General features: G+C 55.0%; 2 protein-coding genes across 2 annotated transcripts in view; both read right to left on the bottom strand.

The window, feature by feature from the left end:
• The window catches only part of LOC148671848 (flotillin-1), a 33442-nt gene extending 30664 nt beyond the window's left edge, over nt 1-2778 (bottom strand). Inside the window, exons 1-2 of the mRNA XM_088632787.1 lie at nt 2599-2778; nt 279-353 (exon numbers count right to left, since the gene is read on the bottom strand). Of these exons, the coding sequence (XP_088488913.1) occupies nt 279-321 (43 nt within the window). The 5' untranslated portion in view covers nt 322-353; nt 2599-2778. The remainder of the gene's footprint in view (nt 1-278; nt 354-2598) is intronic.
• A 3631-nt stretch (nt 2779-6409) lies between these two features.
• On the bottom strand, nt 6410-20316 carry LOC148671847 (uncharacterized). The gene is made up of 4 exons (XM_088631059.1): nt 18943-20316; nt 16656-17641; nt 12407-12851; nt 6410-10243 (listed from the first exon to the last, which is right to left on the bottom strand). Exons 1-4 carry the CDS (start codon nt 19328-19330, stop codon nt 9099-9101), a joined length of 2964 nt encoding a protein of 987 aa, XP_088487185.1. The 5' UTR covers nt 19331-20316; the 3' UTR covers nt 6410-9098.
• Nucleotides 20317-21052: the final 736 nt, after the last annotated feature.

Genomic DNA, 21052 nt, shown 5'->3' with positions numbered 1-21052 from the left:
GTCCACACTGGACACCCCAATCCCCCTCACTGTCCACACTGGACACCCCCTCACTGTCCACACTGGACACCCCCTCACTGTCCACACTGGACACCCCAATCCCCCTCACTGTCCACACTGGACACCCCAACACTGTCCACACTGGACACCCCAATCTCCCCTCACTGTCCACACTGGACACCCCAACACTGTCCACACTGGCCACCCCAATCCCCCCTCACTGTCCACACTGGTCACCTGGTCTCCTCTGGGGGCGCTGGGGTTTGGGGGAGACCTACCTGAAACCACCATGGCTTCATTGGGGCCGCAGGTGTAGAACATGGTGAGGAGAGGGGGTACACACACAGCGACAGCTGGGGGACAGAGAGAGAGAAGACAGAGTCACCCCACTTCATCCAGAGAGGAGACTGGAGTCCCGGGGCGCACACACACACACACACAGCAGAGCGGCTTCAACAACAGGGCTGGGCAGCTTGTTCCCCACCCCCACCCCTCTCTGTGTACAGTAGAGCCTCCTGTCCTGACTGGAGGAGCTCACCCAGCTGTGTCTGGAGAGAAGCCAGGGTATCAGCTTGTTCCCCCCTCCCGCCCCTCTCTGTGTACAGTAGAGCCTCCTGTCCTGACTGGAGGAGCTCACCCAGCTGTGTCTGGAGAGAAGCCAGGGTATCAGCTTGTTCCCCCCTCCCGCCCCTCTCTGTGTACAGTAGAGCCCCCTGTCCTGACTGGAGGAGCTCACCCAGCTGTGTCTGGAGAGAAGCCAGGGTATCAGCTTGTTCCCCCCTCCCACCCCTCTCTGTGTACAGTAGAGCCTCCTGTCCTGACTGGAGGAGCTCACCCAGCTGTGTCTGGAGAGAAGCCAGGGTATCAGCTTGTTCCCCCCTCCCGCCCCTCTCTGTGTACAGTAGAGCCTCCTGTCCTGACTGGAGGAGCTCACCCAGCTGTGTCTGGAGAGAAGCCAGGGTATCAGCTTGTTCCCCCCTCCCGCCCCTCTCTGTGTACAGTAGAGCCTCCTGTCCTGAGTGGAGGAGCTCACCCAGCTGTGTCTGGAGAGAAGCCAGGGTATCGGCTTGTTCCCCCCTCCCACCCCTCTCAGCAGGTCTGTTTTCCTCTCAGCGATCGAAACCAGAAGGGAACCGGGCTCAGCCTCAGGGAAGGGGGAACTTTACACAAAGAGTGGTGGGTGTCTGGAGCGGGGGGGGGGGGGGTTGCTCAAACGAGGTCTGCCTGAACCCCCACAGTGTCAGACAGGAGCCCCCAGTCCTGCTCCTGGAGAGACACAGTCCAGCAGGTCTGACTGAACCCCCACAGTGTCAGACAGGAGCCCCCAGTCCTGCAGAGGCGCCCCCTGTTTCTCTCACTCACACACACAGCTACTGTACTCAGAGCCACACAGAAATACCCTCCCCTCCTGCCCTCTGGTGAGTGTTACAGATCCAGGGAGAACTACTTCCTGCAGGCCGTCAGAGTACTGAACTCTGACCTCTGACCCCGCTACTGACCAGCCCCGCCCCCTCACTGGAGCCCAGCAGGGGTGAGAATGGATTGATGCATCAAACGTTTTCCTTGCTTGAGCGTTTCCGCCCCCACCTCAACGGCACTACAAGGAGGGAGCACTACTAGACGCGCATTTTTGCACGGACGAAACGCATCGCCTCGTTGTGAAAGGCGCTATATACAGGTCCGTCCATAACCAGAAATCCCCTTTCATCTATCTGCTCATAGCGGCAATTAGAGCCGCAATTTAACCGGATTAAAACAATCTGAAAGGATCGCCCTTCCCCCATTGACAGGACTGGTGTTGCTGGAAATGAAAACACCACCAGCAGCGCCACCCGGTCCGAACCGCCCCGCGGGCTCTGTTTGGACCCCAAACAGAAGGGGCGGTTCCGCTCGACCGGGGACACAGAACCCCCCCCAAAAAATGTTTTAACTCCTTTTTTTGAGCGAATTTGTCTTGCGGAATGAAGATATGTATATGTAAATGTGTTGTTTACAGTCTATGTCAATATTTTCCATACAGTAAATGTCTGTAGATGTTATTTGACTTTGATTCTGTGTTTTGTTCCACGTTAATTTGATTCTTTTCCATCTGCTTTTGGCAACACCGATTGTACCCAGCGGCCGTGCCAATAAAGCCCCTTGAATCGAGAGAGGAGGTGGGGTGGGGACACGGAGACGCCGAGCCCCGGCTATCGATCCGAGTCTATCGATCCGGGTGCGATCAGGAAGCTTCTTTAAAAACAATCCTGCTTTTTTTCTCCCCCAGCTCGGCCTCGCCGATCGGGATACAGCCGCCCGGGGGGGGGTTGATGTATTTATTGACGTGGTGTTTGTTTGTGTGTGTGTGTATCTGGTGTGGGCGCCCCGCTGTCACCCCCCACCCTCACCAGCGGGTCCGATCCGGTCCGGACGGGGCCAGATCGCGGAGAGACGTGTTGAAACACCGAGCCTGTGTTCACAAGCCCCGATCGCACGTCTCCGCACACACACACACACAGACACACACTGATCTGATCTGATTTTGACCACAACCTAACGGGGTTGTTTATTCTGATCAAACTCCCTCCCTCCTCCCCCCCCCGGGAGAGCCGATCTCACCTGGAGCCGAGAGGAGCTGCTGGGCGCCGGGAGCTCAGGACGGGGTGATCTCTCCGTGTGTGTGTGTGTGTTTCTGTTTTATTGTTTCCTTTCCCCTTGTTTTCAAGCTGGCTGCTCCGCCTTGGTGCGCTGCGCTGCTCGGCCTCGCCCTCCCGTCGCGGTCTCTTCCGCTTCCGCCGCCGCGGCCACGCCCACTTCCGGCAGCCCAGGCCGGGCGCCCCCACCTGTCTCCTCTGTCTCCCCCGCTCCGGCGCCCCCTGCCGGCCCGGAGGACCCGGCGCGACAGTTACAGACTGCAGTCTATACTGTGTGTGTCCAGGCTGTGGTCACTGAGCCTGTCCTCTTGGGACAGCCAGGTCTGCCTGTGTCCGGTGTCTGTGTCCAGGCTGTGGTCACTGAGCCTGTCCTCTCTGGGCAGCCAGGTCTGCCTGTGTCCGGTGTCTGTGTCCAGGCTGTGGTCACTGAGCCTGTCCTCTCTGGACAGCCAGGCCTGCCTGTGTCCAGTGTGTGTGTCCATGCTGTGGTCACTGAGCCTGTCCTCTCTGGACAGCCAGGCCTGCCTGTGTCCAGTGTGTGTGTCCACGCTGTCACTGAGCCTGTCCTCTCTGGACAGCCAGGTCTGCCTGTGTCCAGTGTGTGAGTCCAGGCTGTGGTCACTGAGCCTGTCCTCTCTGGACAGCCAGGTCTGCCTGTGTCCAGTGTCTGTGTCCAGGCTGTGGTCACTGAGCCTGTCCTCTCTGGACAGCCAGGTCTGTCTGTGTCCAGTGTGTGTGTCCAGGCTGTGGTCACTGAGCCTGTCCTCTCTGGGCAGCCAGGTCTGTCTGTGTCCAGTGTGTGTGTCCAGGCTGTGGTCACTGAGCCTGTCCTCTCTGGGCAGCCAGGTCTGCCTGTGTCTAGTGTGTCTATCCAGGCTGTGGTCACTGAGCCTGTCCTCTCTGGACAGCCAGGTCTGTCTGTGTCCAGTGTGTGAGTCCAGGCTGTGGTCACTGAGCCTGTCCTCTCTGGACAGCCAGGTCTGTGTCCAGTGTGTGTGTCCAGGCTGTGGTCACTGAGCCTGTCCTCTCTGGGCAGCCAGGCCTGCCTGTGTCCAGTGTGTGTGTCCAGGCTGTGGTCACTGAGCCTGTCCTCTCTGGACAGCCAGGCCTGCCTGTGTCCAGTGTGTGTGTCCATGCTGTGGTCACTGAGCCTGTCCTCTCTGGACAGCCAGGCCTGCCTGTGTCCAGTGTGTGTGTCCACGCTGTCACTGAGCCTGTCCTCTCTGGACAGCCAGGTCTGCCTGTGTCCAGTGTGTGTGTCCAGGCTGCGGTCTCTGAGCCTGTCCTCTCTGGACAGCCAGGCCTGCCTGTGTCCAGTGTGTGTGTCCACGCTGTCACTGAGCCTGTCCTCTCTGGACAGCCAGGTCTGCCTGTGTCCAGTGTGTGTGTCCAGGCTGTGGTCACTGAGCCTGTCCTCTCTGGGCAGCCAGGTCTGTCTGTGTCCAGTGTCTGTGTCCAGACTGTGGTCATTGAGCCTGTCCTCTCCGGACAGCCAGGTCTGCCTGTGTCCAGTGTGTGTGTGTCCAGGCTGTGGTCACTGAGCCTGTCCTCTCCGGACAGCCAGGTCTGCCTGTCTCCAGTGTGTGTGTCCAGGCTGTGGTCACTGAGCCTGTCCTCTCTGGACAGCCGGGTCTGCCTGTGTCCAGTGTGTCTGTCCAGGCTGTTGTCACTGAGCCTGTCCTCTCTGGACAGCCAGGTCTGCCTGTGTCCAGTGTGTGTGTCCAGGCTGCGGTCACTGAGCCTGTCCTCTCTGGACAGCCAGGTCTGCCTGTGTCCAGTGTGTGTGTGTCCAGGCTGCGGTCACTGAGCCTGTCCTCTCTGGACAGCCAGGTCTGCCTGTGTCCAGTGTGTGTGTCCAGGCTGTGGTCACTGAGCCGTTCCTCTCTGGACAGCCAGGTCTGCCTGTGTCCAGTGTGTGAGTCCAGGCTGTGGTCACTGAGCCTGTCCTCTCTGGACAGCCAGGTCTGCCTGTGTCCAGTGTCTGTGGCATGACTGCTTGGAGATGTAAAAGCAAACGTGGCTCATGCTGTCTCCACCAGACCCTCCCTCTCTCCTTCCTTCCACAGTGAGGACCCAGCCTGTGGTTAAAGGGCAATCAGGGGTGTGAACAGCAGATCAGAATCACTGAAACAGAACAAGAACTGAAGCAGGATCTGACCTGGAAAGAGACAGGAAGAGTTCTGAAGGAAACTGCCCCCTTCCTCAAGAGCCCAGACCCCTGGAGGTGACAGATGGGCTCAGCTCGTTTAGTTCAAACAGCTGAACGTGTCTCGGTGCACCAGACACACCCGCCTCACCCTCGCCAGCGGATCTTTCCACCTTCTCGCGGTCTCTGACTGTAGAACCTGCTTTCATCTCTCCATCTCCTCTCCGCAATAAACGTGCTCTGTGCAGTGCTGTCCCCGACTGGAACTGTGTCCATAACACTCCAGTACATGAACACTGCACTGAGTGAGAGAGGGGTTCATACACACACACTGACTGGACACTCCAGTACATGAACACTGCACTGAGAGAGAGAGGGGTTCATACAGACACACTGACTGGACACTCCAGCACATGAACACTGCACTGAGAGAGAGAGGGGTTCATACACACACTGACTGGACACTCCAGTACATGAACACTGCACTGAGAGAGAGAGGGGTTCATACACACACACTGACTGGACACTCCAGTACATGAACACTGCACTGAGAGAGAGAGGGGTTCATACACACACACTGACTGGACACTCCAGTACATGAACACCACTGAGAGAGAGAGGGGTTCATACACACACACTGACTGGACACTCCAGTACATGAACACCACTGAGAGAGAGAGGGGTTCATACACACACACTGACTGGACACTCCAGTACATGAACACTGCACTGAGAGAGAGGGGGGTTCATACAGACACACTGACTGGACACTCCAGTACATGAACACTGCACTGAGAGAGAGGGGTTCATACAGACACACTGACTGGACACTCCAGTACATTAACACTGCACTGAGAGAGAGAGGGGTTCATTCACACACACTGACTGGACACTCCAGTACATGAACACTGCACTGAGAGAGAGGGGTTCATACAGACACACTGACTGGACACTCCAGTACATGAACACTGCACTGAGAGAGAGAGGGGTTCATACAGACACACTGACTGGACACTCCAGTACATGAACACTGCACTGAGAGAGAGGGGTTCATACAGACACACTGACTGGACACTCCAGTACATGAACACTGCACTTAGAGAGAGAGGGGTTCATACAGACACACTGACTGGACACTCCAGTACATGAACACTGCACTGAGAGAGAGAGGGGTTCATACAGACACACTGACTGGACACTCCAGTACATGAACACTGCACTGAGAGAGAGAGGGGGGTTCATACAGACACACTGACTGGACACTCCAGTACATGAACACTGCACTGAGAGAGAGAGGGGTTCAGACTGTGAATCTGACTGAATTGTCATTGTAATTTAGATATAAGCTTGTGATCACAGTGCATGTACTGTGTGTGTTGTATTTGTGAATATCTTTATCTACACTGCAGCAAAGCACAGCTGAAAAGCTCTCTGCATTTCTTTTACTACCTACCTCTCTCTCCAATCCAGAAAAATTAAAAAGGTGGCGCAGTGTCGGGCAGTGTCGTTGCTACTGCACGCCCCTGGGGTCCCGGGTTCAATTCTTGTCGGCGCTACAGCACAGTGTGAGCCTTCAGTCACTGTGTCAGAATGGGAGGGTTTGAAAAAACACACTCACATTCTGCAGACGTTAGGAGGGGAAAGAGTTTATTCTGGAACAACATATCCACTGTGTTAAGGCAGCGGGATTCTTCAGAAAGTGTGACATTGTGTCTGCCTGTCGCCTCTCAGCTGTGGATCAGATAGTCCCCAAGGCCCCAAGAACTTCAGATCAACCATGAACATATGACTGAACCTCAGACACTGTTCTAAGCACTTTCGAATTCAAGACCCTGGCAGTGTACATACTGCTAAAGCTCTTTCCTGGACATTCCACTCAGAGCTCTTTACAGGTCCTGGGGATCCCACTACCGCCACCAGTGTGCAGCTCTTTACAGGTCATGGGGATCCCACCACTGCCACCAGTGTGCAGCTCTTTACAGGTCCTGGGGATCCCACTACCGCCACCAGTGTGCAGCCCCACCTGGGTGATGCTCCAGTCCTCTCCCCACACACCAGCTCTCAGTGGGGAGGAGAGCAGAGGGATGAAGCCAGTTCAGAGAGGGGGGTTATTAGGAGGCCATGATGGGTAAAGACCAGGGGGGTAATTTGGCCAGGACACCGGGGTAACACCCCTACTCTTCTCGAGAGACACCCTGGGATTGTTAATGACCACAGAGAGTCAGGACCTCGGTTTGACGTCTCATCCGCAGGACGGCGCCTGTTTACAGTCCAGTGTCCCCGTCCCTATACTGGGGCATCAGGACCCACACAGACCGCAGGGTGAGAGCGCCCCCTGCTGGCTCCACTCACACCTCTCCCAGCAGCAGCCTCAGTGTTTTCCCAGCATTCTCCCCTCCAGGTACTGGCCAGGCTCACCCCTGCATGGCTCCAGTAGGGGGGCTGCCAGTGATGAGCGCCGATATAGAGATAATCAGCTCACTGACTCCCACAAGTGATCGTTTCATCTGCAAAACCCATTGGGATACAGTGAGAATTAATACGACGCCTAACAACCCGGATTAAAGACAACGCTGAGGACAACCTGCTTGGCTCGGGGCACCACCATGCTGTCCTGACAGAAGGCATTTCTTCCTGGAATAAGTGATCAAATGAAAAGCAGGAACCACTAATTCACCCAAAAAATGCAGTCTCAAAAAACATTCAGCCTGTGCGTTTTTAAGGCGCTTGACTGAACTCTTCCCACACAGACGCTGAATCTTCATTCTTCTGCATGGCAGGGTCGGTGTGCTTTCAAGGTGTTAGAGCAGTTGAAAACTCTTCCCTCACTGCCTGCAAATGAACAGTCTCTCTCTCCAGCGTGAGCGATCTGATGCCTTTTCAATCTCCTCAGTTTATAAAGCTCTTCCTCACACTGGTCTCTCTCTCCTGTGTGAGCGATCTGATGCCTTTTTAATCTTCTCAGTTCCACAGAGCTCTTCCCACACTGGTCTCTTTCTCCAGCGTGAGCGATCTGATGCCTTTTCAATCTTCTCAGTTCATAAAGCTCTTCCCACACTGGTCTCTCTCTCCTTTGTGAGGGATCTGATGCCTTTTCAATCTCTTCAATTCATAAAGCTCTTCCTCACACTGGTCTCTCTCTCCTGTGTGAGCGATCTGATGCCTTTTTAATCTTCTCAGTTCCACAGAGCTCTTCCCACACTGGTCTCTCTCTCCAGCGTGAGCGACCTGATGCCTTTTCAATCTTCTCAGTTCATAAAGCTTCTTCCCACACTGGTCTCTCTCTCCTATGTGAGTGATCTGATGCCTTTTCAATCTCCTCAGTTCATAAAGCTCTTCCCACACTGGTCTCTCTCTCCTGTGTGAGCGATCTGATGCCTTTTTAATCTTCTTAGTTCCACAGAGCTCTTCCCACACTGGTCTCTCTCTCCAGCGTGAGCGATCTGATGCCTTTTCAATCTTCTCAGTTCATAAAGCTCTTCCCACACTGGTCTCTCCTCTCTTTTGTGAGGGATCTGATGCCTTTTCAATCTCCTCAGTTCATAAAGCTCTTCCCACACTGGTCTCTCTCCAGCATAAGCGATCTGATGCCTTTTCAATCTCTTCAGTTCATAAAGCTCTTCCTCACACTGGTTTCTCTCTCTCCTGTGTGAGTGATCTGATGCCTTTTCAATCTCCTCAGTTCATAAAGCTCTTCCCACACTGGTCTCTCTCTCCTGTTTGAGCGATCTGATGCCTTTTCAATCTCTTCAGTTCATAAAGCTCTTCCTCACACTGGTTTCTCTCTCTCCTGTGTGAGTGATCTGATGCCTTTTCAATCTCTTCAGTTCATAAAGCTCTTCCTCACACTGGTTTCTCTCTCTCCTGTGTGAGTGATCTGATGCCTTTTCAATCTCCTCAGTTCATAAAGCTCTTCCCACACTGGTCTCTCTCTCCTGTTTGAGCGATCTGATGCCTTTTCAATCTCTTCAGTTCATAAAGCTCTTCCTCACACTGGTTTCTCTCTCTCCTGTGTGAGCGATCTGATGCCTTTTTAATCTTCTCAGTTCATAAAGCTCTTCCTCACACTGGTCTCTCTCTCCTGTGTGAGCGATCTGATGCCTTTTCAATCTTCTCAGTTCACAAACCTCTTCCTCACCCTGGTCTCTCTCTCCTGTGTGAGCGATCTGATGCCTTTTCAATCTCCTCAGTTTATAAAGCTCTTCCTCACACTGGTCTCTCTCCCCAGCGTGAGCGATCTGATGCCTTTTCAATCTCCCCAGCTCCAGAACGCTCCTCCCCTTGACGTAAAACAGAAAAAGGCCGCGACAGAGCCCCCGTCAAGACGCCTGACCGCCCGCCAGCGCCTCCGCCTCCCGCCGGCACCGGTGCCTCTTCAGGCTGCTGGGGCACTTGAAGGCCCTGCCGCAGCGCGGGCAGGCGCAGGCGGGGCGGCCGGCGTGGGTGAGCAGGTGGGCGCGCAGGTTCTTGGGCTGGGCGAAGGCCTTGCCGCACTGCGGGCAGGCGCAGGGCCGCGCGCCCGTGTGCACCAGCTGGTGGGTGCGCAGGTTGCTGGCGCTGCGGAAGCTCTTGTCGCAGCGCGGGCAGGGGAAGGGCCGCTCGCCCGTGTGGACGCGCTGGTGGGTGCGCAGGTCGAAGGCGTGCAGGAAGCCCTTGCCGCACTGCGGGCAGGCGAAGGGCCGCGCGCCGGCGTGGATGCGCTGGTGGGTGCGCAGGCTGCTGGAGCTCTTGAAGCTCTTGCCGCACTGGGCGCAGGGGTAGGGCTTCTCGCCCGTGTGGGTGCGCTGGTGGGTGCGCAGGCTGCCCGGCTGCCGGAAGCTCTTGCCGCACTGGGCGCAGGGGTAGGGCCGCTCGCCCGTGTGGATGTAGCGGTGGGTCTTCAGGTCGCTGGACTGGCTGAAGCTCTTGCCGCACTGGGCGCAGGGGTAGGGCCGCGCGCCCGTGTGGACCAGCTGGTGCTTCTTCAGGTAGTAGGACTGGCCGAAGCCCTTGCCGCACTGCGGGCAGGTGTAGGGCTTCTCGCCCGTGTGGGTGAGCTGATGCCCCTGCAGCTTCCTGAGCTCCGGGAAGCTCTTCCCGCACTGGGCGCAGGGGTAGGGGCGCCCCCCAGGCTGAGCGATCCGCCGCCTCCGCCGCCCCCCGGTCGGCGGGGCGGAGGGCGGCGGGTCCGGAAGACCGCCGCCCCCGTCGCTCAGTTCCTCTTCCTTGAGGCCCTGCAGGGACGCCATCACAGCCTGCCCGTCCGGATCGTGAACCGGGGGCTCGGTCTTCATCGTGGGCACAGAGTCCAGATCCTGTCTCTGTCTGCTCTCTGTGTGCTGCTCCCCGAGTGTCTCTTTCCCTTGTGCGGCGGTGAGCTCTCTCTCCTGCCTCAGACTGGAGCGCCCCTCCTCCTCCTCCTCACTGTGCTGCTGGTCAAGAGGAGCCCTGTCCCCAGCGTCAGGGAGAGCACTGGCCTCTGAGCCTGAAAAACACAGGACAAGAGGACAGGGCATGGGTCCAGAGTCGAGTTCGGAAACGAAATAATAGCCCCTTCCCCAGAAGAAAAAACAACAACTTTAAGACCCAGGAATACAGACAAATAACACTCGCGACTAGACATTTTCCATCGCACGCTGTGTGTTAAGCACTGCACGATCAATGATCAATGTCCAGCGAAGCGTCTTAATAACAAGGCCAGAACCTGAGAACTGCCCTCAAAGAATTTGGGACCCCCGCCAAAGCGGAGACCTACAGACACAAGAGGTCCTCCCTGTAACTGGTACGGGGTAGGACGCGTCCCTGTGTCAGGAAACATCCCTGTTGAAGACTGCCGTTGATCTGTATTGATGGAACAGCTACAGTTTCGACAGTTTAGATTCCCACTGTTGAAACACACGGGAGACGTCTTTGCTGTCTATCGATCTCAGGATCTCACCCGGCAGAGAGGATGTGGGCGAGATCCAGGTGCTTGAGGAGAAGTAAGAGACTTCATTCCCAAGACTGAGGCAGGAGCTGTACTGAGGACTCCTCTGTAGAGAGAGTGATCGCTTTTCTCAGCTGGCTGAGGATTCAGGACACACACAGACACACATACTCTGGACAGGACACCAGTCCAACACAGGACACACTCACACCCCCTGGACAGGACGCCAGTCCATCACAGGACACACACACACTCACACTCCCTGGACAGGACGCCAGTCCATCACAGGACATACACACACACCCTGGACAGGACGCCAGTCCATCACAGGACATACACACACACCCTGGACAGGACACCAGTCCAACACAGGACACACTCACACCCCCTGGACAGGACGCCAGTCCATCACAGGACACACACACACTCACACCCCCTGGACAGGACGCCAGTCCATCACAGGACACACACACACACCCCCTGGACAGGACGCCAGTCCATCACAGGACATACACACACACCCTGGACAGGACACCAGTCCAACACAGGACACACACACACTCACACACCCTGGACAGAACACCAGTCCATCACAGGACACACACACACTCACACCCCCTGGACAGGACGCCAGTCCATCACAGGACACACACACACACCCCCTGGACAGGACACCAGTCCATCACAGGACACACACACACTCAAACCCCCTGGACAGGACGCCAGTCCATCACAGGACACACACACACACCCCCTGGACAGGACAGCAGTCCATCACAGGACACACACACACCCTGGACAGGACAGCAGTCCATCACAGGACACACACACACTCACACACCCTGGACAGGACGCCAGTCCATCACAGGACACACACACACACCTGGGACAGGACACCAGTCCATCACAGGACACACACACACACCTGGGACAGGACACCAGTCCATCACAGGACACACACACACACCTGGGACAGGACACCAGTCTATCACAGGACACACACACACACCTGGGACAGGACACCAGTCCATCACAGGACACACACACACACACCTGGGACAGGACACCAGTCCATCACAGGACACACACACACACACCTGGGACAGGACACCAGTCCATCACAGGACACACACACACCTGGGACAGGACACCAGTCCATCACAGGACACGCACACACTCACACACCCTGGACAGGACACCAGTCCATCACAGGACACACACACACACCTGGGACAGGACACCAGTCCATCACAGGACACACACACACACCTGGGACAGGACACCAGTCCATCACAGGACACACACACACACCTGGGACAGGACACCAGTCCATCACAGGACACACACACACACCTGGGACAGGACACCAGTCCATCACAGGACACACACACACACCTGGGACAGGACACCAGTCCATCACAGGACACACACACACACCTGGGACAGGACACCAGTCCATCACAGGACACACACACACTCACACACCCTGGACAGGACACCAGTCCATCACAGGACACACACACACTCACACACCCTGGACAGGACACGTCTGCGTGTAAAACTATCAAACACACAGAGATCGCTTGACGAAACACCTGATCCAGTGTGTTCTCGAATGTCATTATTAAACGAGCAACAGTGCATTTCAGTGCCTGGACATTTCTCCGGATCGGACGCGAAACGAGGGCGTTTTCAACGCTGCTCACAAGTCCCCCCGCTGACCTGAGAGCTGCAGTTCCGTGTCCATCTCTTCCTTGATCCCTGCAGGGGCTTCACAGGGCAGCGTGTGTCCAGCCCGATCCGTCTGCCCCCCACCTCCCCCGGCTCCCGGCTCCTTCTCCCACAGCTGCAGTCTCCCCCTCAGGCTCTCGTTCTCCTTCTTCAGCCGCGCCATCTCCCCCCCGACACTCTCCTCCACACACTGCGCGATTTTCGACACGGCCCGCCGCACCAGGAGCTGGGAGACGCCGTGCAGCTTGTCTTCGAGCCCGTCCTCGGAGTCGGACCTCCCGCTGCGGAACAGCCCCGACACTTCGTGCACGATCGACGTGAGCACCCCCTCCAGGAAGGCGCGGAGCTCGGTCTGCAGGCTGGAGAGGTAACTCGCCATCTTCCCCTCCGGAGACGATCCGAAACCGAACAGAAACCAAAGGCGGAAGTCAGCGGCTCAAACAGGAAGTAAACACACACCCCTCCCCGACCCCGCCGGAAGGACTTCCGGGTCACCCAGCGCTCCCTTGGTGATTGTTGCTATGCTTGTAGTTGACGTCTTTATTATACGCGCCCGCGATTCAATACATAAAAGTGAAAGTTTAAAAGAGATGTAAAGGCGTATTTACAGACTATATCGAAATGAACATGTCTTTATTTCACTTGTTTGGTCGTTTTTTTTTCATAAAGTGTCATTGTATTGAAGTATACTGTTTTTCCCCTTTTTTTCCCCACAAAGTGGCGTTTAATGTCGTTTAAGTCCAGACAGATACAAATAAAAGTAGAAATTATATAAATACTTGACAAATTTACAAAGTACGCACGTTTGATAAATTATGGAAATACGCGGCGATTTCTGCGTTATAATTAAATTGGGTAACACGTGTTTAACACAACATAAAATCCCAATTATGATTGTTTTAATAAAGCGTCGTCAAATATCTTGCACTGGAGAACGATTCCATAAAATGTAACCAAAGAAAAGATAAAAAAAAACAACTCAGACAAAAGAACAGATATAAAAGATACAATACTGGTGATGTTAAGCGGTTTATGGTTCAAAGTTTCTCGCAATTCGCTGGTTATGTCGTCTGTTCTTCCTGTAAAAATAACATCGGTCACATGTTCTAAACTAAAATAATACGAACATCTGAAAATAATTAAAACAGAAATGTCTTGGAGCGATTTCTGCTTTCCACTTTTTTCGTCTGTTTTCCGTTGATCCGCTTGTATTAAAAATGTAAAGAATATTCATGTGTATTATATTCAAAGGTATTTCATGTTTAAACGTCCCGTGTTCGAATTCCACATCTCCAACACTGACAAAATGGTGTCTTGGGGACCGGATTTCCGGATGTCCAAGACGTCTCGGCTCATTAGTCCAGATCGTCTCCTTGTGTATCACACAGGTGCTCAAGTTTCCTCCCCCTGTCAAAAAGACATGCTGGTGGGTTAGTTGGCCCTGGTGCGTGCATGTGCCCTGTGATGGACCAGTGTCCCTTCCAGGGTGTGTGTGAGTGTGTGTGTCTGTGTGTGTCCTGTCCAGGGTGTGTGTGTATGTGTGTCCTGTCCAGGGGGTGTGTGTGTGTGTGTGTGTGTGTGTCCTGTGATGGACTGGTGTCCTGTCCAGGGTATGTGAGTGTACGTGAGTTCTGTGATGGACTGGTGTCCTGTCCAGGGTGTGTGGGTGTGTCAGTGTGTGTCCTGTGATGGACTGGTGTCCTGTCCAGGGTGTGTGTGTGTGTCCTGTGATGGACTGGTGTCCTGTCCAGGGTCTGTGAGTGTGTGCGAGTCCTGGTGTCCTGTGATGGACTGGTGTCCTGTCCAGGGTGTGTGAGTGTGTGCGAGTCCTGGTGTCCTGTGATGGACTGGTGTCCTGTCCAGGGTGTGTGTGTGTGTCCTGTGATGGACTGGTGTCCTGTCCAGGGTGTGTGAGTGTGTGCGAGTCCTGGTGTCCTGTGATGGACTGGTGTCCTGTCCAGGGTGTGTGAGTGTGTGCGAGTCCTGGTGTCCTGTGATGGACTGGTGTCCCGTCCAGGGTGAACCCAGCCTCACCCCTGTTGCTTGCTGGGATAGGCTCAGACTCCCCCGCAACCCCATACATATTAAATGAAGCAGTTAGAAAATGGATGCATGATCTATAAAGAAAACTCACAGCGATTACTTGGTGGCTAGGAAAGATCATGTTGAATGAAGTCTCCTTGAACCGTAGTTTCGCAGCCCGTCAATAATTTTGTATGTACGCAGGCCTGAAGAGCAGAAGACCCATCACACCCACACTTAGAAACGAACACAAGAGCTGAAATAGTTTGTGTTTGATTTATTTGTTCCAGGGCAGTCGTGACATCTCCCAGCTCACTCCCCCCTAAACTCCTGGTGTCTTCAAGCTTCGAGGATACAAGTGAAGTGTTATCGCAAGAGACAACTGTAAAAGTCCTAAGCTAAGATCTATCAAATGAAAACGCACTGACAGTGGCGATCACAATAAAGTTGTACATTGATAAGACCTTATTTTAAGCCTGCTTATTCAAGCACGAGATCAAATTCTCGACACACAGGGTCTTAAAAAAATCTGATTTCACAGAATCGTTCACAATGACACTCTGGGGCACCTTAAGGTGGAGTCTGCATGGTGCCTCTGTACCCATGTGAGTCTTCCCCTCGCCTCCCCCTGATTTTACCTGATACCTCCAGCACGTACCTGTCTTCTCCACTGTGTCGGTGCCCTGTGATAGACTGGTACCACGTCCAAGGTATAAATATGTTTTCCACTTTATGTTACCTGGGTATTTTACTGTCACTTTATCTAACTGCAAAGTCAGAAGGAATACATTTACAGTATAAAAAATGTGTTACGGTTGTGTTACAGCTCCAGGTCAGAGCGCCGATCCAGTGTCAGAGCACTGGTCCTCTGTATGAGCTCCAGGTCAGAGCGCTGGTCCACTGTATGAGCTCCAGGTCAGAGCGCTGGTCCAGTGTCAGAGCTCCAGGTCAGAGCGCTGGTCCTCTGTATGAGCTCCAGGTCAGAGCGCTGGTCCTCTGTATGAGCTCCAGGTCAGAGCGCCGGTCCATTGTCAGAGCTCCAGGTCAGAGCACTGGTCCTCTGTATGAGCTCCAGGTCAGAGCACTGGTCCTCTGTATGAGCTCCAGGTCAGAGCGCCGGTCCATTGTCAGAGCTCCAGGTCAGAGCACTGGTCCTCTGTATGAGCTCCAGGTCAGAGCACTGGTCCTCCGTATGAGCTCCAGGTCAGAGCACTGGTCCTCCGTATGAGCTCCAGGTCAGAGCACTGGTCCTCCGTATGAGCTCCAGGTCAGAGCACTGGTCCTCCGTATGAGCTCCAGGTCAGAGCACTGGTCCTCCGTATGAGCTCCAGGTCAGAGCACTGGTCCTCCCTATGAGCTCCAGGTCAGAGCGCCGGTCCTCCCTATGAGCTCCAGGTCAGCACCCTGATCCAGTGTCGGAGCTCCAAGTCAGAGCACCGGTCCAGTGTCAGAGCACCGGTCCTGTGTCAGAGCTCCAGGTCAGAGCACCGGTCCTGTGTCGGAGCTCCAGGTCAGAGCACCGGTCCTGTGTCGGAGCTCCAGGTCAGAGCGCCGGTCCAGTGTCGGAGCTCCAGGTCAGAGCGCCGGTCCTGTGTCAGAGCACTGGTCCTCTGTATGAGCTCCAGGTCAGAGCACTGGTCCTCTGTATGAGCTCCAGGTCAGAGCACTGGTCCAGTGTCGGAGCTCCAGGTCAGAGCACTGGTCCAGTGTCGGAGCTCCAGGTCAGAGCACTGGTCCTCTGAATGAGCTCCAGGTCAGCGCGCCGGTCCAGTGTCAGAGCGCCGGTCCAGTGTCAGAGCTCCAGGTCAGAGCGCCGGTCCAGTGTCAGAGCGCCAGTCCAGTGTCGGAGCTCCAGGTCAGAGCGCCGGTCCAGTGTCGGAGCTCCAGGTCAGAGCGCCGGTCCTGTGTCGGAGCACTGGTCCTCTGAATGAGCTCCAGGTCAGAGCACTGGTCCTCTGAATGAGCTCCAGGTCAGAGCACTGGTCCTCTGAATGAGCTCCAGGTCAGAGCACTGGTCCTCTGAATGAGCTCCAGGTCAGAGCACTGGTCCTCTGAATGAGCTCCAGGTCAGAGCGCCGGTCCAGTGTCAGAGCGCCGGTCCAGTGTCAGAGCTCCAGGTCAGAGCGCTGATCCAGTGTCAGAGCTCCAGTGTCAGAGCGCCGGTCCAGTGTCAGAGCTCCAGGTCAGAGCGCCGGTCCTGTGTCAGAGCTCCAGGTCAGAGCGCCGGTCCCGCCGGCACGCACTGGTGGCTCTTCAAGCTGCTCGACCAGCTGAAGCTCCGCCCGCAGCGCTGGCAGCCGAACAGCTTCTCCCCGGAGTGCAGCAGCTGGTGGGTGTTGAGGTTGCTCAGCTGGTTGAAGGCGCGGCCGCACTGCGCGCAGCGGAAGGGCCGCTCGCCCGTGTGGACCAGCAGGTGCTTCTTCAGGTTGCCCGAGCGGTTGAAGGCCCGGCCGCACTGCCCGCAGCGGAAGGGCCGCTCGCCCGTGTGGGTGCGCTGGTGGCTCCTCAGGGTGCTGGACTGGCCGAAGGCCCGGCCGCAGTGGCCGCAGGTGAAGGGCCGCTCGCCCGTGTGGGTCAGCCGGTGGCTCTTGAGGTTGTTGGCGTGGCTGAAGGCCCGGCCGCACTGCCCGCAGCGGAAGGGCCGCTCGCCCGTGTGGGTCAGCCGGTGGGCCCGCAGGTGGTCCGAGCGGCCGAAGCTCTTGCCGCACTCGCCGCAGGCCAGCCGGCGCTCGCCCGTGTGCACCAGGCCGTGCCGCCTCAGGCTGCTCTGGCGGCTGAAGGCCCAGCCGCACTGGGCGCAGCTGAACAGCTTGTCCGCGGCGGGCGGGGGCGGCGGCGGCGGCGACAGGGACAGGCGCTCCACCTTCACCGAGCACGGCCTCGGCGCGAGGCGGCCCTGCCCCGCGGCGAGGGGACAATCGGCCACTTCCTCTTCCTCTTCCTTGTGCGCCGGCCCGGCCGCGGGCTCCTCCGGCGCGAGCCGGCACCCCGGGTTCTGCTGCCCCCGTGCGGCACTCGCCGCCTCCGCCGCCCCCGGCTCTGTCCTCTCGGTGAGCCGCCGCCCCCCCCCGAGGGGCCCCTCGCCGCTTTCTGCGGCGCTGAGCTCCGCGTACCGTCTCAGGCGGTAGTCCCACTCCTCCTCGCTGGGCTGCTGCTCCAGGGGAGCCCTGTCCCCAGCCGCAGGGAGAGCACTGGGCTCTGAGCCTGCAAACAAGAGGACAAGACTGATCACCCCTTACACTCATATAGCGCTCTTCTGGACTCTTCACAGGTCCTGGGGATCCCACTACTGCTACCAGTGTGCCCTTACCAATCATGGCCTCCTAATAACCCCCCTCTCTGAACTGGCTCCATCCCTCTGCTCTCCTCCCCACTGAGAGCTACTGTGTGGGGAGAGGACTGGGGCATCATCCAGGTGGGGCTGCACACTGGTGGGGGTAGTGGGATCCCCATGACCTGTAAAAAGAGCTGCACACTGGTGGCGGTAGTGGGATCCCCAGGACCTGTAAAGAGCTGCACACTGGTGGCGGTAGTGGGATCCCCAGGACCTGTAAAGAGCCGCACACTGGTGGCGGTAGTGGGATCCCCATGACCTGTAAAGAGCTGCACACTGGTGGCGGTAGTGGGATCCCCAGGACCTGTAAAGAGCTCCACACTGGTGGCGGTAGTGGGATCCCCAGGACCTGTAAAGAGCTGCACACTGGTGGCGGTAGTGGGATCCCCAGGACCTGTAAAGAGCTCTGAGTGGAGTGTCCAGAAAAGAGCTATAGAAGTGTGAGGAGCTGTTATTATAAACTCATCTCCATTACTACTCACACTGATACCTCTTTCTTCATCTCTTCTCACACTGCTCGTCTGACTTGTAGTTTTGTTTTTAAGCCCAGTCCAGTGAGGTGAGCTGAAGACCAGTACAGAGCACTAGAGACACCCCGATATTCACTGTACCCTGCACCTCAAACCCCAGGGACTGTACAGCACTCAGACAGACCAGTACAGAGCACCAGAGACACCCCGATATTCACTGTACCCTGCACCTCAAACCTCAGGGACTGTACAGCACTCAGACCAGTACAGAGCACCAGAGACACCCCGATATTCACTGTATCCTGCACCTCAAACCCCAGGGACTGTACAGCACTCAGACAGACCAGTACAGAGCCCCAGAGACACCTCGATATTCACTGTATCAATAAAAAAAAACACATCCCAGCGTTTTCTATAGCGAGGGCTTGTTCCTCATCCATTCCACTCCAGTTATTGAACAAGACGCCCCGACCAATACCAGCGAGTCACGCCAAACGAGGTGTCCTCCGTCCTGTCGCTGTATCACAGATGTCTTCAGCACCAGGACCGGATAATAAGAGTCCAGTTTCCACTCAGATCATCCCGCTGCTCCATCCCCACTCTGCATCTCTCCACTAGATTCTCCCCAGTGGGGGGGTTACAGACACTGGTTTTAAACTCACACACACACACCCCGACTCCACACAAGTCCCCCCACTGACCTGAGAGCTGCAGTTCCGTGTCCATCTCTTCCTTGATCCCTGCAGGGGCTTCACAGGGCAGCGTGTGTCCAGCCCGATCCGTCTGCCCCCCACCTCCCCTGGCTCCCGGCTCCTTCTCCCACAGCTGCAGTCTCCCCCTCAGGCTCTCGTTCTCCTTCTTCAGCCGCGCCATCTCCCCCCCGACACTCTCCTCCACACACTGCGCGATTTTCGACACGGCCCGCCGCACCAGGAGCTGGGAGACGCCGTGCAGCTTGTCTTCGAGCCCGGCCTCGGAGTCGGACCTCCCGCTGCGGAACAGCCCCGACACGTCGTGCACGATCGACGGGAGCACCCCCTCCAGGAAGGAGCGGAGCTCGGTCTGTAGGCTGGACAGCCAGCCCGTCATCTTACTGTGACAGGAGCGCTCTCCGCCTGCTCTAACCGGAAGTCCACGCTGACCTCCGCACGCAGCGCCTTCCGGGTCACAGCGCGCTTCCTTAGCGACTGTTGCTACGAACCGCGGCTGAGGGTCTCCAGTATTATTGTTTTCAATCTTTTTATTATTTATTTTTTTATTTATGCTTAACAAAAGAACAAAAATGACAATACAAACGAGAGGACATACAACAATTCAAGACAAAAAGATCGTCAGAGGGTACACATTACTCCATACATTCAAGTTAGGAAAAAAGATTAAACAAATTCAATAACAATCATGTCCACACCGCTTTAATATTTTTTGCACTTCAAAATAATCTGCAAATACTTCCATTTTAAAATGCTCAAACACAGGGTACTTCCCCGGCCACTTCATTTTATGTATATATAATAACGTGCCATTATAATAATGAAATTTGTTACAAACGGAATTTTAATATTGTTTTCGATGGGGCTGAAACTTAACATAACATCTTGTTCCCTCAAAACAAATATCGATATTGGTCTCTGTTTTGAGGGTCTCCGGTATTATCAGACACATCGACATTACTTTAAAAAAAACCGACAACAACAGATGTTGTGTTCATTTTTCGAGTCCCATTGAAAATAACATGAACATTTCCTTTGACCTAATCATTGTACTTGCACGTTATTAATATATAAAATACATGTAAAGGCGTATTTACAGACTATTTCTAAAAGTAAGAACATAAAAGCTGCGTTGCCTTACCTTTATTTACACTGCTTACAATCTTTTTTGGTAAAGTATATTTATATTAAACTATGTACCCCTGACGATGTTATCGGTGTTATAATCTTGTGAGTCCTTATTTGTAAATTTGCTGCGGCATTAAAAGAAACGTAAAAAAATGAAAATGTGTTGAGATCAGACGTTGTAAATGCATCCACGCCACAGCTCGACGGTGACATTAATAAACAGAAACCGAAAATAAAATGGTAATTGTCGTCACAGAAAACAGACCCCTTACGCGACAGTTAGGGGGCTATGCTTCTGATATTAAAGAAATAAGAAATTATTAGGCGCACAAAATGAATATATGCGAATGTATTGCAAATCAGACACCGCATACGTATCAAATAACAAGTCCAGCATTAGCGCAAAAACACGAATGCGTTGTGCTATCAATTCGTGACAGACCTGAACTAGAAACAACGAAAAGCAACTCTCTTAAATCCTGAAACGCCACTTTGTCCGTCTCTTTGGTGGTGGTGATGTCCGTCTGCTTTTATTGCATTGATCCAATTTTTTCAATTGTGAATTCCTCTGGCTGAGAAAGGGTCTCTTTCAATAGCCTGTCGCCGTCTGGTGTGAATTTCTGGTTTTTAAATAAAAACTGATTTGAAAAACAAAAGAGTTACAGCTTTATTTGTTTATTTTCCTGTTTTGTAACGACCGCGGGGTTCGGTCCAGAATGGAGCCGGCATGGGACTCGGGGAATGGGGTTGAACAAGACATTTCTGAACTGGAACCGGGGAAAAAGACACACACACACACCCTGGACAGGACACCAGCCCCCCACAGGACACACACACTCACACACCCTTGGACAGGACACCAGCCCCCCACAGGACACACACACTCATACACCCTTGGACAGGACACCAGCCCCCCACAGGACACACACACACCCTGGACAGGACACCAGCCCCCCACAGGACACACACACTC

The sequence above is a fragment of the Lepisosteus platostomus genome, chromosome 5 (genome assembly GCF_059453375.1).
Source record: "Lepisosteus platostomus isolate fLepPlt1 chromosome 5, fLepPlt1.hap1, whole genome shotgun sequence".
Taxonomy (NCBI): Eukaryota; Metazoa; Chordata; class Actinopteri; order Semionotiformes; family Lepisosteidae; genus Lepisosteus; species Lepisosteus platostomus.
This window is presented reverse-complemented; position numbering and strand designations above follow the sequence as displayed.